Consider the following 16,392-nt stretch of genomic DNA (forward strand, 5'->3'; position numbering starts at 1 on the left):
GCATGAGCAGGGGAGAGAGGGAGAAGCAGGCTCCCCGCTGAGCCGGGAGCCCTATGCTGGGCTCCATCCCAGGACCCTGGGATCATGACCTGAGCTGAAGGCAGATGCTTAACCGACTGAACCACCCAGGTGCCCCTATCGTTTAAGAGTATTTTACAGTTTTTCTCCCCTCTCTTTTTTTTCTTTTTTTCCCCTTCCCATATAGTCATCTGTTTCTTAAATTCCACATGAGTGAAATCATAATATTTATCTTACTGTGACTGACTTATTTCGCTTAGCATAATACACTCTAGCTCCATCCACCTTATTGCAAATGGCAGAATTTCATTCTTTTTGATGGCTGAGTAATATTCTATGGTGGGTGGGTGTGTGTGTGTGTGTGTGTGCATAGTATATATACGTATATATAACTTCTTTATCCATTCATCCGTCGACAGACATTTGGGCTCTCTCCATAGTTGGGCTGTAAACAATTGGGGTGCATGTAGCTTCTTATGATTTAATAACATTTTTTTTAGCATACTTTATTGTAAGAATATAGTTTATAATACGTATACAAAATACGTGTTAATCAACTCTTTGTTATCAGTAAGGCTGCTAGTAAACAGTAGGCAATTCATGATTAAATTTTGGGGGATTCAAAAAATTACACATGGGTTTTTGACTGCATTGGGAGCCAGCACCCTTAACCCCGGCGTTCTTTAGTTTTGGGTTCTAAGTTTTGGTAGTTTGTGTTTTTTTGAGGAATTGGTTTATTTCATCTTAGGTACTGCTTTTATGTGTGTAGAGTGTTTGGAGTATTGCCTTGTTATCTTTTGATTGTGGCAGCTGTAGTGATAATATAATATTAGTAATCCATGTTTTTTCTTTGTCAGTCCTGCTAGAAGCTTGGTTTCATTGATCTTTTAAAATAATTTATCATAGTTCACTTTATTTTTTTTATTCAAGTAATATCAACATAGAGTATTATACTAGTTTTAAATGTACAATATAATGATATAGAAATTCTCTACATTACTCAGTGCTCATCGCTATAAGGGTACTCTTAATCCTCTTCACCTATTTCACCTGCCCCCCACCAAACTCCCCTCTGTAACCATCAGTTCATTCTCTATAGTTAAGAGTTTGTTTCTTGGTTTACCTCTTTTTTTCTTCCCCCCATGTTCATTTGTTCTGTTTCTTAATTTCCACATAGGAGTGAAATCATACGGTATTTGTCTTTCTCTGGCTTACTTATTTCACTTAGCATTATATCATCTAGATCCATCCATGTTGTTGCAGATGGCAAGATTTTATTCTTTTTTTATGGCTGAGTGATTGTCTATTGTATATGTATATCACATTTTTTTAAATCCACTTATCTGTCAGTGGATACTTGGGTTGCTTCCGTGTCTTGGCTATTATCAACAATGCTGCAGTAAACATAGGGGTGCATTTATCTTTTTAAATTTGTTTTCATTTTCTTTAGGTAAATAGCCAGTAGCAGAATTACTGGATCATGTAGTAATTCCATTTTTAATTTTTTGAGGAATCTTCATACTGTTTTCTACAGTTGTGTGCACCAGTTTATATTCCCACTAATGGTACTTGAGTGTTCCTTTTTCTCCACATCCTTGCCAGCTCTTGTTATTTATTGTGTCTTTGGTTTTAACATTCTGATAGGTGTGAGGTGATCATCTCATAGTGGTTTGTTTTGCATTTCCCTGATGATAAGTGATGTTAAGCATCCTTTCATGTGTCTGCTGGCCATCTATATATCTTCTTTGGAAAAATGTCTGTTCATTGATCTTTTTTATATTTTCTTTATGTTTTCAATTTCTTTGATTTTTGTTCTTTATTATTTTCTTTCTTCCACAGATTCGGGTAGATTTAGCTCTTTTCTGATTTCTTTAAGTGGAAGTTTAGAGTATGGATCTGAGATCCTCTTTTCCAGTGTAAGCATTTAATTCTATAAGTTAACTGTGAGGTGCTGCTTTAGTTATATCCCAAAGATTTTGATATGCTGTGTTTTAATTTTCATTTAATTCAATATGTTTAAAAATTTCCCTTGAGGAACCTTCCTGCACCGTTGGTGGGAATGCAAACTGGTGCAACCACTCTGGAAAGCAGTATGGAGGGTCTTCAAAAAGTTAAAAATAGAACTACCCTATGACCCAGCAATTGCACTGCTAGGTATTATCTGAAAGATACAGAAATACTAATTTAAAGGGATACATGAACCCTGATGTTTATAGCAGCATTATTTACAATAGCCAAATTATGGAAAGAGACTAAATTTCCATCAATTGATGAATGGATAAAGAAGATGTGGTATAGGTAGTCCAAGACGGAGGGGGAATAGGAGGCCTTAGTTTCATCTGGTCCCAGGTTGAGCTAAATAGCTGTCAGATCATTCTGAACACCTGTGAACTCAACCAGAGATCTAAGAAAAGAATTGCTGCAGTTCTACAAATAGAAAAGCGATACTTCTACAAGGTAGGAGGCGCAGACAAGTGAATCCGAGGTGATATATGGGCAGATAAGCCTCGGGGGGAGGGAGCTTCTGTAAGCCAGCTACTGGAAAGTGATATAACAGTGGAGTGCAAAATCAGAACTTGTAGAAGTTTGCTCCAGTGGGGGACATCCCTGCCTGAAAGGCTCTTAGTTGGCAAAGCAGGGTGGAATCGTAGGTGGGACAGTGTGGTCTCAGGAACCCTGGGGTTACAGAAAGACCCTGAGTGCGGCAGAGCTCTCAGGTGTCTGAGTGGGGAAGCCGGCTGCAATCAGGTGAGCTCAGAAGTGGGCTTTCAGCTCAGTGTTGCCATAAACCACAAACCCCTGCACGGTTGGGTGACTGCTCTCAGAGCAGGGGCCCAGCAAGTGGCAGAACTATGGTGAGATCCTATTCTATCCCCCGGGAGGAGTGGCACAGGTGCACCCTGCAGGAGTCTGCAGGGTTTGGGGATGTGAATGGGGCTTGTGTGTCTGAGGTAGAAACTCTCCTTGGTCACAGGCTGGGTGAGCACGGACTGTGGCTGGAGACCAGGGAGAGAGGAGTGATTGCTTTTCCCTGAGGGCAGCTGAAGAGTGGGGCCCTGAGCTTTCAGCTCTGGGGCTGGAGATTGGGAGGCCTCCATTTTCATTCTCATCCTCTGCAGCAGTACGGGAAAACCTTCAGGGAACAAAAGCGACATAGAACAATCCTGACAGCTTCCTTAGCTGGGCCCCCTGGCAAGCGTGGTGCAGTTCCATCTGGGGCAAAGACACCTGAGAATCAATGCGATAGGCATTGATCAGATGGGCAAGATCAGAAAGAACATCCAGTCAAGACCAAGTGTACCAGTCACACACAACTGTCAAACTCCAGTGCTGGGGGAAAATAGTATATAGAATTCATGTTTTTTTCCCCATGATTCTTTGGCTTTCAATTTTAATTTTTTTCTCTTTCCTTTTTCAAATAATTTCTTATTTTATCAACTCTTTTTTTAAAATTTTTTTAAATTTTCATCTTTAAATTTACATTCTATCTTTTCATTCATTGTATTTAATTTTATTTTTGTATATATATATGTTTTTCTTTCTTTACAATTTTAGAATGCAGTTTCTTCTAACAAACAAACCAAAATACACCCAGAATCTAGTGTATTGCTCTGTTCTTGTCACCTGTCTGATCATATTTTCTTCCTTTTTTTTTAGTCTTTTTAAATTTTTATCTTTACAGTTACATTCTATCCTTTCAATGTTATTTAATTTTATTTTTGTATATATGTGTTTCTCTTTCTTTACAGTTTTGGGATGATAGTTTCTTTTGACAAACAGACCAGAATACACTCAGGATATAGTGTACTGCTCTGTTCTGTTTATAGTCCTTCTTTTATTTGTCTTTTACCTTTCATTTTTACATTTACATTCTGTCCTTTCATTGTATTTAATTGTATTCTTGTACATACATGTTTTTTTCCTTTACAATTTTGGGATCTAGTTTTCTAACAGACTAGGATACACACAGGATCCAGTGTTATTGCTCTGTTCTATTCACATGTCTGATTATAGTCACTCTTTTTTTAAATTTTATTTATTTTTCCATTTCAGGTCTCTTCTGATTTGGTTAGTGTATATTTCTCTGGGGTTGTTGTTGCCCTTTTAGTATTTTATTCTCTTGTTCATCTATTCCTCTCTGGACAGAATGACAAGGTGGAAAAACTTACCTCAAAAAAGAGAATAAGAGGTAGTACTCACTGCCAGGGACCTAATCAGTATGGATGTAAGTAAGATGTCAGAACTAGAGTCCAGAATAACGACTATAAAGATACTAGCTGGGCTTGAAAAAAGCATAGAAGACACTAGAGAATCCCTTTCTGGAGAAATAAAAGAACTAAAATCTAACCAAATCAAAATAAAAAAGGCTATTAATGAGATGCAATAAAAAATGGAATCTCTAACTGCTAGGATAAATGAGGCAGAGGGGAGAATTAGAGCTATAGAAGACAAAATGATGGAGAATGAAGAAGCCGAGAAGAGAGATAAACAACTACTGGACCACAGGGGGAGAATCGAGACATAAGTGATACCATAAAGCGAAACAATATTAGAATAAATGGGATCTCAGGAGAACAGGAAAGAGAGAGAGAGAGAGAAAGAGAGGGAGGCAGAAAGTATATCCGAGCAAGTTAGAGCAGAGAACTTCCCTCATCTGGGGAAGGAAACAGGCATTCAAGTCCAAGAGGCACAGAGAACCCCCTTCAAAATCAATAAAAATCGGTCAACACCTTGACATGTAATAATGAAACTTGCAAATCTCAGAGACAAAGAAAATCCTGAAAGCAGCTTGGGGGGAAAAGAGGTCCATAACCTACAAGGGTGGACATATTAGACTGGCAGCAGACCTAGCCACAGAAACCTGGTAGGCCAGAAAGAACTGGCATGATATATTCAGGGTGCTAAATGAGAAAAATATGCAGCCAAGAATACTTTATCCAGCTAGGATGTCATTCAGAATAGAACAAGTGATAAAAAGCATCCAGGACAAACAGAAACTAAAAGAATTTGTGATCACTAAACCAGCCCTGAAAGAAATATTAAAGGGGATCCTTTAAACAGAGGCAGAGCCCAAAAGTAAAATAGACCAGAAAGGAACAGAGATAATCTACAGAAACCATGACTTTACAGGTAATACAGTGGCACTAAATTCACATCTTTCAATATTTACTCTGAATGTAAATCAGCTAAATGTCCCAATCAAAAGACACAGGGTATCAGATTCAATAAAAAAGGAAGACCCATCTATATGCTATCTGCAAGAGACTCATTTTAGACCCAAAGACACCTCCAGATTGAAAGGAGGGGGTGGAAAACCATTTATCATGCTAATGGACATCAAAAGAAAGCTGGGGTAGCAATCTTTATATCAGACAAATTAGATTTTAAGCCAAAGACTCTAATAAAAGATGAGAAAGGACACTGTATCATAATTAAAGGGTCTATCCAACAAGAAGATCTAACAATTTTAAATATTTATGCCCCTATCATGGGAGCAGCCAATTATATAAGCCAATTAATAACAAAATTAAACTCATTGATAATAACAAAATAATAGTAGGGGACTTTAATACCCCCCTCCCTGCAATGGACAGATCATGTAAGCAGAAGATCAAGGGAACAGGGGCTTTGAATGACACACTGGACCAGATGGACTTCACAGATACATGCAGAGCGTTCCGTCCTAAAGCAACAGAATACACATTCTTCTTGAGTGCTCATGGAACGTTCTCCAGAATAGATCACATCCTGGGTCAACAAATCAGGTCTCAACCGGTACCAAAAGATTGGGATCATTCCCTGCATATTTTCTGATCACAATGCTTTGAAACTGGAACTCAAGCACAGAGGAAATTTGGAAAGAACTCAAATCCATGGAGGCTAAAGAGCATCCTACTAAAGAATGAATGGGTCAACCAGGAAATTAAAGAAGAATTAAAAAATTTCATGGAAACAAACGAAAATGAAAACACAACTGTTCAAAACCTTTGGGATGCAGCAAAGGCAGTCCTAAGAGGAAAGTATATAGCAATACAAGCCTTTCTCAAGAAACAAGAAAGGTCTCAAATACACAAGCTAACCTTACACCTAAAGGAGCTGGAGAAAGAACAGCAAATAAAACCTAAACCCAGCAGGAGAAGAGAATTAATAAGATTAGAACAGAAATCAGTGAAATAGAAACCAAAAGAACAGTAGAACAGATCAACAGATCAATAAAACTAGGAGCTGGTTCTTTAAAAGAATTAATAAGTTTGATAAACCCCTGGCCAGACTTATCAAAAAGAGAAAGGACCCAAATAAATAAAATCATGAATGAAAGAGGAAAGATCACAACCAACACCAAAGAAATACAAACAATTATAAGAACATATAATGAGCGACTATATGCCAACAAGTAGGCAATCTGGAAGAAACAGATGCATTCCTAGAGATGTATAAACTACCAAAACTGAACCAGGAAGAAATAGAAAACCTGAACAGACCCACAACCAGCAAGGAAATTGAAGCAGTAATCAAAAAATCTTCCAACGAACAAGAGTCCAGGGTTGGATGGTTTCCCAGGGGAATTCTACCAAACATTTCAAGAAGAATGAATACCTATTCTTCTGAAGCTTTTTCAAAAACTAGAAATGGATGGAAAACTTCCAGACTCATTCTCTGAGACTAGCATTGCCTTGATCCCAAAACCAAAGACCCCGCCAAGAAGGAGAATTACAGACTCATATCCCTGATGAATATGAATGCAAAAATTCTCACCAAGATACTACCCAATAGGATCCAACAGTACATTAAAAGGATTATTCACCATGACCAAGTGGGATTTATTCCTGGGCTGCAAGGGTGGTTCAACATCCGCAAATCAAGCAATGTGATACACTACATAAATAAAAGAAAGGACAAGAACAATCTGACCCTCTCAAGAGATGCAGAAAAAGTATTTGATAAAGTACAGCATCCTTTCTGGATTAAAACTCTTCACAGTGTAGGGATAGAGGGAACATACCTCAATATCATAAAAGCCATCTATAAAAAGCCCACAGTGACTATCATTCTCAATGTGGAAAAATTGAGAGCTTTTCTCCTAAGGTGAGGAACACAGCTGGGATGCCTGCTTTCACCACTGTTGTTCAGTATAGTACTAGAAGTCCTAGCCTCTGCAGTCGAGACAGGAAAAAGAAATAAAAGGCGTCTGAATCAGCAAAGAAGTCAAAATCTCTCTCTTAGCAAGTGACATGATACTCAATGTGGAAAACCCAAAAGAGTCCGCCCCAAAATTCCTAGAACACATATAGCAAGGATATAAAATCAGTGCACAGAAATCCGTTGCATTTCTGTACACCAACAATGAGACAGAAGAAATAGAAATTAAGGAGTTGATCCCATTTATAATTGCACCCAAAACCATAAGATACCTAGGACTAAACCAAAGAGGCAAAGGATCTGTACTCAGAAAATTATAGAATTCTCATTGAGGAAGACACAAAGAAATGGAAAAACATTCCATGCTTATGGATTGGAAGAACAAATAATGTCTATGCTACGCAAAGCAATCTATACATTCAATGCAATCCCTATCAAAATACTATTAACTTTTTTCATAGAGTTGGAACAAATAATCTTAAAATTTGTATGGAATCACAAAAGACCCTGAATAGCCAATGACACACTGGACCAGATGGACTTAACAGATATATCGAATGTTGCAAAAGAAAACCAAAACTGGTGGCATCACATTGCTGGTCTTCAAGCTCTATTACAAAGCTGTAATCATCAAGACAATATGGTACTGGCACAAAAACAGACACATAGATCAGTGGAACAGTATACAGAACCCAGAAATAGACCCTCAACTTTATGGCCAACTAATCTTTGACAAAAGAGGAAGGAATATCCGATGGAAAAAAGACAGTCTCTTCAACAAATGTTGTTGGGAAAATTGGAGAGCCATATGCTGAAGAATGAAACTGGACCATTGTCTTACAGCATACACAAAGATAAATTCAAAATGAATGAAAGACCTAAATGTGGGACAGGAATCCATCAAAATCCTGGAGTAGAATACAGGCAGCAACCTCTTTGACTTTGGCCACAGCAACTTCTTGTTAGAAACTTCTCCAAAGGCATGGGAAAGAAAAGCAAAAATAAACGATTGGGATTTCATCAAGATAAAAAGCTTTTGCACAGCAAAGGAAACAATCAGCAAAACTAAAAGGTAACCTACAGAATGGACAAAGATATTTGCAAATGACATATCTGATAAAGGGCTAGTATCCAAGATCTATAAAGAACTTCTCAGACTCAATACTCCCAAAACAAATAATCCAATCAAGAAATGGGCATGAAGACATGAAGAGGTATTTTTCCAAAGAAACTATCCAGATGGTCAACAGACGTATGAAAAAATGCCCAACATCACCTGGCATCAGGGAAATACAAATCAGAACCACACTGAGATACCAACTCACGCTGGTCATCTTTGAATTAAACTCCTTTTTTAAATTTATTTTTTATTTAAATTCAGTTAATTAACATATACTCTGTTATTGGTTTCAGACCTGGAGGTCTGTGATTCATCAGTCTTATATAATACCCAGTGCTCATTATAAAAGGTGTCCTCCTAAATAACGGTCATGCAGTTATCCCATCCCCCGACTCTCTCCCCTACAGCAGTCCTGCTTGTTTCCTGTGATTAAGAGTCTTATGGTTTGTCTCCCTCTCTGATTTTGTCATCTTTTATTTTTCCTTCTCTCCCCCATGATCCTCTGTTTTGTTTGTTAAATTCCACATATATGATCATTTCAGTAGATGCAGAAAACGCATTTAACAATACTCAAGATTGATCCACAATAAAAGCTCTCAGGTGACTGGCATAGAAGGGAACTTCCTGAGCCTGATTAAAGAAAGGCATTAAAACACACAGACACACAGATACCCCAAAATAAAACAAATGGAAAAAGTTTGCCACATGCTTAATATTGGAACACTAGATGTTTTCCCTAAGATTATGAACTAGGCCAGGATGTCTGCGCTCTTACTTTTGTGAGATTGGAGTTGAGGTCCTAGACAGTACACTAAGAAAAAGACAAAAGAGGTATAAAGATTGGAAATGAAGAAGTACAAGTGTCTTGTAGTCAGTAAGATTGTCCATGAAGAAAATCTTAAGGAATCTACCGGACAACACCAACCAAGTACTAGATTGAATAAAATTTAGTAAGGTCATAAGGTACAAGTTCAGTGTACAAAATAAATTGTATTGAGGTGTCTGGGTGGCTCAGTCGTTAAGCGTCTGCCTTTGGCTCAGGTCATGATCCCAGGGTCCTGGGGTCGAGCCCTGCATCAGGCTCCCTGCTCGGTGGGAAGCCTGCTTCTCTCTCTCCCTCTGCTGCTCCCCCTGCTTGTGTGCTCGTTCTCGCATTCTCTCTCTCCCTCTGTCAAATAAATAAATAAATTTTTTAAAAAACAAACAAAACCCCAAAATAAGTTGTATTTCTATATACTAGCAATAAATAGTCACAATGCAATTTTTTTTAATAATATCATTTGCAATAGCATCAGAAAATAGGAACTGTATGTGGGTGAATTTAACAAAATATGTGCAAAACCTATACACTTAAAACTGATTATCGAGAAATTTCAAAGGACTTAAATAAATGAAGAGAGGTGCCATGTTCATAATTGGAATACTCAATACTGTGGGGATGTCAATTCTCTTAAAAATCATGTTTAAATTTAATGAAATCCCAATCAAAATGACTTTTTGCATAAATTGATAAGCTGACTCAAAAATCTATATGAAAATGCAAAGCTTGTGCAATAGAGTAATTTTTTAAAAAGAAGAACTAAGTTGAGGGATTTATATTACCTGATTTTAAGATGTACTGTAAAGCTGCAGTAATGAGGACAGTCTTACTAGAACCAGAGAGATCAGTGGAAAAGCACAGAACTAGGACTGCACATGCATGGTTGATTCAAAGGTGCCTGGGTAATTCAGTGGGTAAAAAGATACCTTTCCAGTAAATCATGCTGGATCAGCTACATATTCATATAGAAAAATGACAAACCTTGACTCTTCATTGTACATAAAAATTAACTTGAAATGGATCATAGAGCTAAACGTAAAAGCAAGAAGTATAAAACTTTCGGTAGAAAGCTTTGGAGAAAATCTTTGTGACTTTGAGGTAAGAGTTTTTAGAATACAGAAAGCATAAACCATAAAAGGGAAAAAATGGATAAATTGGACTTCATAAAATTTAAAAATTTCTGCTCTCCAAAAGACATTAAGAAAATGAAAAGTCAGCCACAAGACTTGGAGAAAATGTTTGTGGTACACACACACGAATGTATTTAGAATATATAGATGATTCATATACCAAAGAAAGTTTATGAATAGCCAATAAGCACATCAGTTTCCAGAGAATTAAAATTCAACCCACAATGCAATATCCCACACACTCATTAGAATGTCTAAAATTAAAAAGGGCAGCAATACCAAATGTTGACAAGGATGCTAGAGCAACCAGAACTCTTCTGCATTATTGCTGGGTGTATAAAATGGTACACTCTGAAGAGCTGTTTGTCAGTCTTTTGTAAAGTTAAACATAAGCTTATCACACAGCTCAGCAATTTCACTCAAATATTTCCATGATGCTCACAAATGAGATCAGATAGTTTTATTTTTCTTACCGAGATTTTTGCATCAGTGGTATACAGAACATAAATTGGATTTTAAGATCTCTCTGTATTCTATAAAAATTTATGTAGGAGTTACTGTTCTTAAAATTAAAGTAAAATCTATGGAACTTCCAGAGTATGATACTTTTATGGTGGGTAGTTCTTTGAGAACTTCTCAGTTTCCTCTGTTTCTTGGTCTGTTTTGTTTGTTTAGATTTTATGTTTCTTTTCTAAGTCAAAGTTTTATATATATATGTAATATTTTTATTTTATTTGTTACTATATAATATTAAATATATAATATATATTCATAGAAAATCAGTTGCACTCATTTTTTCAAATTTATTGATGCGATATGACTAAAATGGGTTTTGTATAGTTTCTTGGTTTCCTCTGTATCTGTTGATGCAGTCTTATTTCTTATTTTGTGTTTTTGCATTCCCTGGCTACTTTTTAAACATTGGTTAGTGGTAGATTCATTATATAGTTCTTCTGATAGAATTATCTCTTGAATTTATATTTTTGACAATTTTCTTTATTTCTAATTCATTAATTTTTGCCTTTAACTTTTCTGATTCTTCAAACTTTTTTGCTCAGGTTTATCATTCTTTTTTTGTTTCCTTAGTAAAATGTTGTGAATTTAATTATTTTCATTGTTCTTATTAAATAACATAAAATTTTCAAGTTACGAGTTTTGAGAACTTTTTACCCACTGAATTAGTTGAATCCTGTGTTCTCATAATAAAGTTTTATTAATCTTTTATACATTCTACAGTATTGTGTTTCACTTCTTCGACCCAAATGTAGATTCATTTATTTATATATTTAAGATTTTATTTATTTATTTGAGAGAGAGAGTGAGAGCATGAGCAGGGAGAGGGAGGGGGAGAAGCAGACTCCCATGCTGAGAAGGGAGCCCAAATGCAGGGCTCGATCCCAGGACCCTGGGATCATGACCTGAGCCAAAGGCAGACGCTTAACCGACTGAGCCACCTAGGCGCCCTGTCCCAAGGGTAGTGTTGGATCTTTTAACCTTTTCCAGTTGAAATCTTGAGTTGTCTAAGTAAACAATCATAGTGATAGCCAGGAACTTCAGTTTTGCCTTTTTCTTCCCTGGGCTGTTTAGCCCATGGCACAAACCTCTTCTTGTGGAACTAACCAGAATTGGTACAGAACAGGTGGGTCAGCCCTTTTTCCATTCCAGAGTTATCTGCACCTTAGAGGAATATGCACTTCCAGGATTCCATAAATAATTAGAGAACTGAAGCATAACTACCTATAAAAATTGAAATAACAAAAACAGGTACTCTTAAGGATTTAAAATAAGCATAATAAATATTTTGGATGAAATACATAAAAAGATACATATTTAAATGATTATGGAAGAGGTAGGGATATATGGGTGATTAAAGGCTTGATAAAATATTTATCATCTTAATAAAAAGTTGAGGAACAAAGAAAAGTAAATGGAAAGTATGTCTGTAATAACCCAGAACAAACATTCTAGTTAATGTCAACATGAAGGGAACTTAAGTGGGGAGAAGAACCAGGAACTTATCAGAGTGTGGTGGAATGCTTGTCTTTTTAGTGGAAAGATAATATTTATTGATGAGTTGAGAAAGTTATTAGAATCATGTGAAGAAGAAAGTGTAAGTTAAGGACATTTTAAGAACGAATTTGTATAGCTTTAAAAAAGCATCAGAAGTGGGGCGCCTGGGTGGCTCAGTTGGTTAAGCGACTGCCTTCGGCTCAGGTCATGATCCTGGAGTCCCGGGATCGAGTCCCACATCGGGCTCCCTCTCAGCAGGGAGTCTGCTTCTCCCTCTGATCCTCTTCCCTCTCATGCTCTCTGTCTCTCATTCTCTCTCTCTCAAAAAAAAAAAATAAATAAAATCTTTAAAAAAAAAAAAGAAAATTAAAAAAAAAAGCATCAGAAGAAAGCACTGTTTGCCTAGTGGAAAAAGGGTTGGAAAAAAAAAGAAAGGAAAGAAAGAATAGTAACTATGCAGTGTCAAACGCAACTTGTTGATAAGACAAAGCTGAATTTAATGCTTAACTGTGGTACAGTAGATCACTACCTCACTAGAACCTTAGTGGCCTGTCAGATGGAGAAGGACAAAGTTGAGATATTTATTGAGATTTTAAGTCTGGGTTAAGATGGGCCTTTCAGTTGGGGTAGGGGTACTTGGTTATGATTGGGTAAGGACCATAATATAACAGCTTAGGATTGGTAAGCAGAGAATTTGGAGGTACAGAGTTCAAAGTTTTAAGCCATCATTTGATAACTTTCCATTGAAGAGGTCTTTCAGGAATTTCCTGGAATGAACAGTAAAATTATTTTGCAACTTTTATCCTTTTGGGCCAGGGTAACAGTAAACTCACGTTGATGAAGACAGTAATAAAGCCATTTTAATCTAGGTAGTAACAAGTGTGGATAATTTTCATTCTCAGAAGATAGAAATAATTGTGTTCTTGGGGCTGGGGAAGACTTATCTGCTCCTTGTTACTTACTGTTTTATATGCTGTTAGATTTGTTTTAGATTGTATTCAGGATTTTGCAGTTCTATTCATTAGTTAGATTGACCTGTTTTCTTGTCATGTGTTTATAGTGTCTAGTTTTGCTATCAGCTGGTTTTGTTGAATTAGTTTCTCCCTCCCTGAATTGTTTACTTTAACATCGGGATTCTTTCTCTCTTTAAGATGGGTATAGATCCTATTATTTTGATTTTATTCTACTCACATTTTGTTTAATACTTTGTTTTTCGGTATGATTAACCTGCTTTTTGAATGGTAAGGATTATTATAGTTTCTGTTTTACCATGGTCATCTAGCCTTATTGTACTTTTATTATTATTTCTAAGTATATTTTTTGCCCTTTCTATGCATTTGTACCAGAACAGCATGGTTGTCTTATGACTTGGATTGACCTCTTGAACCACCCTCCCTGTTTCTTGAATTAATCCTTTTTTTTTTTTTTTAAACTTAGGTAAGTAGGTAGATATCTCCTACTGTGACCACGAAGAAAATGAAGGAGAGCTACAATTTTAGTTTTCCTTTACCTTCCTATTGGTGGTTAACATGTCATCTTTAGGAAAATATATTGAACAGTGTTTATTATTTGTTCTTAAGGAAAAGTGAACCATGTTGGGTATTATTTTTGGTCCTTATATTTCTACTTTGATTTTTTTATATACTAAAAAATTAAAACAGACCTTATATGAAGGGCATGTTATTAATGACAGTTTTCTCTCCACCCCGAATATAGGAAGTTCACAAATGGGTGCTACCATAGTAGATGCTTTGGATACCCTTTATATCATGGGACTTCATGATGAATTCCGAGATGGGCAAAAATGGATTGAAGACACCCTTGATTTCAGTGTGGTGAGTATACAATTGATGACTTCTTTGATCGACCTTGAAAAGACAGCATATAACCAGAGTAGTTTTGAGCGTTAATACTAACAGTTTAAGGAAATCCTAAATTCCCTGTCTTCTTTTGGGATTAGAGTTGTTATTTAACTTTTGTGTAAAATACATACCCTTTCTCACCATCTTCCTTTCACTTTTCTTAACCTTATCATTTGAGGCAACGTGTTCAGTGTGTTAAGCAGGAGTTACAGAAAAAAACACTTGGGAATAGAAATACCAGGAAAGCCTAAACTACTTTATAAACAATAAGCGTTTTATTATTTTTTAAAGATCAGTAATCTAGTACAGCTTTGATGAACCTTCATAACTAGGCCGATGCCCCTCCTTCCAGTATTTTGGCATAGTTGTTAAGTGGTGGGGCTAAAGTTTGAAGCCCAGCATAGCTACATTCTTGCTCTGTGACCTGGGAAAGTTCCTTATTTTTTCTAAACCTGTCATAAAATTACTATCGCATTGCAATATTGTAAGGATTATTTGAGATAATCTGGTACACATTAAATGCTCGTAAATGGTAGCAATTTTTTTTATTATTACCAGTATTCGCCTGCAAGTTGTATGGACTGTTTTGTCATGTTCATTATTATCTATCATGATATTTGTGCTTGCTGTTCTTTCTTGCTGTGGTCAGAAGTCACTCTTTCACTATGTGTTTTTCTCTTTGGCAGACTGCATCACTCAAATTGTGATTTAAATCCATAATTATTTCTTCTCTCATGCTTTCCTGATGCTAACCACACAAAAATGGATTACTTTCTTTTATGTTATTCTAGCATTTTGGACATACATCAATTAGAACAATTTTTATTATCAGTTAGATTTAGGTTTATCTGTGAGTGGCAGAAAATCTAATATAAAATAGCTTAAACAAGATAGCTGTTTATTTCCCTCTCATGTAAATTAAGCATGGAGATAAGCAGTTTGGGGTTGGCTTGGGTAGCTCCTTGATCCTCAAGGATCTAGGATCCTTTGTCTTGTTGCTCTGTCAACTTCAGTGTATAGCTTCAACCTCATGGTCTAAGCAAGGTGGTTCCTCAGTAAGGTGGATAAACCTTCCAGTTGCAGAAAAGAGGAAAGATACATGACTCTTCTATGACACTTTACAGGAATCGGTTACCCCAATTTTGCTTGTATACTGTTGAATAGATCTGACTCATACGGCCCAACCTTAGTGTCAAGGGAGGCTGTGAAATACAGGTGTTTTTTGTTTGTTTGTTTGTTTGTTTTTTCCTCCCCTGTTTGGCTATGTGGTCCTTATAGGATGTGGCTTTTTGTATCTAAGAAATCCCTACTCTTATTGAAGATACATGTCTATATTTCATTCTGAATGTTTTAAAGTTTGGTTTTTGCATTTAGGACTTTAATCCATACTAAACTGTCTTAACTACAATATTTTTGGAGGAAGCTTGATATCTGATCTCTTTCTACTAGGAAATTATCTTAGCACTTCTCAGCTCTTTGTTCTTGTAAGCTCTGGAGTTCTGTTGACATTTTGATGAGGATTGCATTCAATTTACAGATTAATTTAGAGAGAATTGGTGTCTGTACAGTCTCAAATACTCCTGTCCATTAACATGTCAGCTTTATTAGGCCTGATAATCCGCTGGTATATCATTGCTATCAGTTCACTCATTCAGGAACCAGAACTATACCATTTATTTTAGTTAGAGGATTTAATGTTTAGAATTGTTAACCAAATAACAGGGAACTGAAAAGGCAGAAAGAGAACATTGTGGTATCACAAGAGGTAGTAACTACAGTAAATATCCACTTCCCTGGGATTGTGAGAACAGTGGGAAGAAGTTGGTAATTTGGGACTCTGTTTCTGATACGTAGGAGCTCTTAAAAGAGCTTTTTAGAGTGGGGACTCAGACCTCTAAGGAGAGGGCCCCTAGCTGGTGGGCCACAGTGAGGCTGATGTGGAGAATGTGTGTGTGGCAGGGGACCTGTAATGTGGAACCAGCTGCCACTGCCAGGGCCAAGAACCATGGCTGGTTTGACATGGTCAGAAACCAGAAGTAAATTGGAAGGAATCAATCCTTTCTCCTTCTTCCAGCCTTGTATTATGTTTGTAAAACTTCCTGTTGGCATGGCCCATAAGGGAGCCAGCAGGCTAATGAGACATGCATTTGCAGAGTTCCAATTCCAATGTATCAGGTAGGCTCTAGAAGGATAGATGTGAACCTGAGGAAAAAAAGCTTAATAATCAACACAATCATTTACCATCCCTTTACTTCTAATCTTTCTGTGTCATGTGTTTTCGCTATATATTTT

General features: G+C 36.7%; 1 protein-coding gene across 1 annotated transcript in view; it reads left to right on the top strand.

The window, feature by feature from the left end:
• The window catches only part of MAN1A2 (mannosidase alpha class 1A member 2), a 198,932-nt gene that overhangs the window by 59,669 nt on the left and 122,871 nt on the right, over window positions 1-16,392 (top strand). Inside the window, exon 4 of the mRNA XM_027599147.2 lies at window positions 13,955-14,073. Coding sequence (XP_027454948.1) covers window positions 13,955-14,073 — 119 coding nt within the window. The remainder of the gene's footprint in view (window positions 1-13,954; window positions 14,074-16,392) is intronic.

Source organism: Zalophus californianus, chromosome 4 (genome assembly GCF_009762305.2).
Source record: "Zalophus californianus isolate mZalCal1 chromosome 4, mZalCal1.pri.v2, whole genome shotgun sequence".
Taxonomy (NCBI): domain Eukaryota; kingdom Metazoa; phylum Chordata; class Mammalia; order Carnivora; family Otariidae; genus Zalophus; species Zalophus californianus.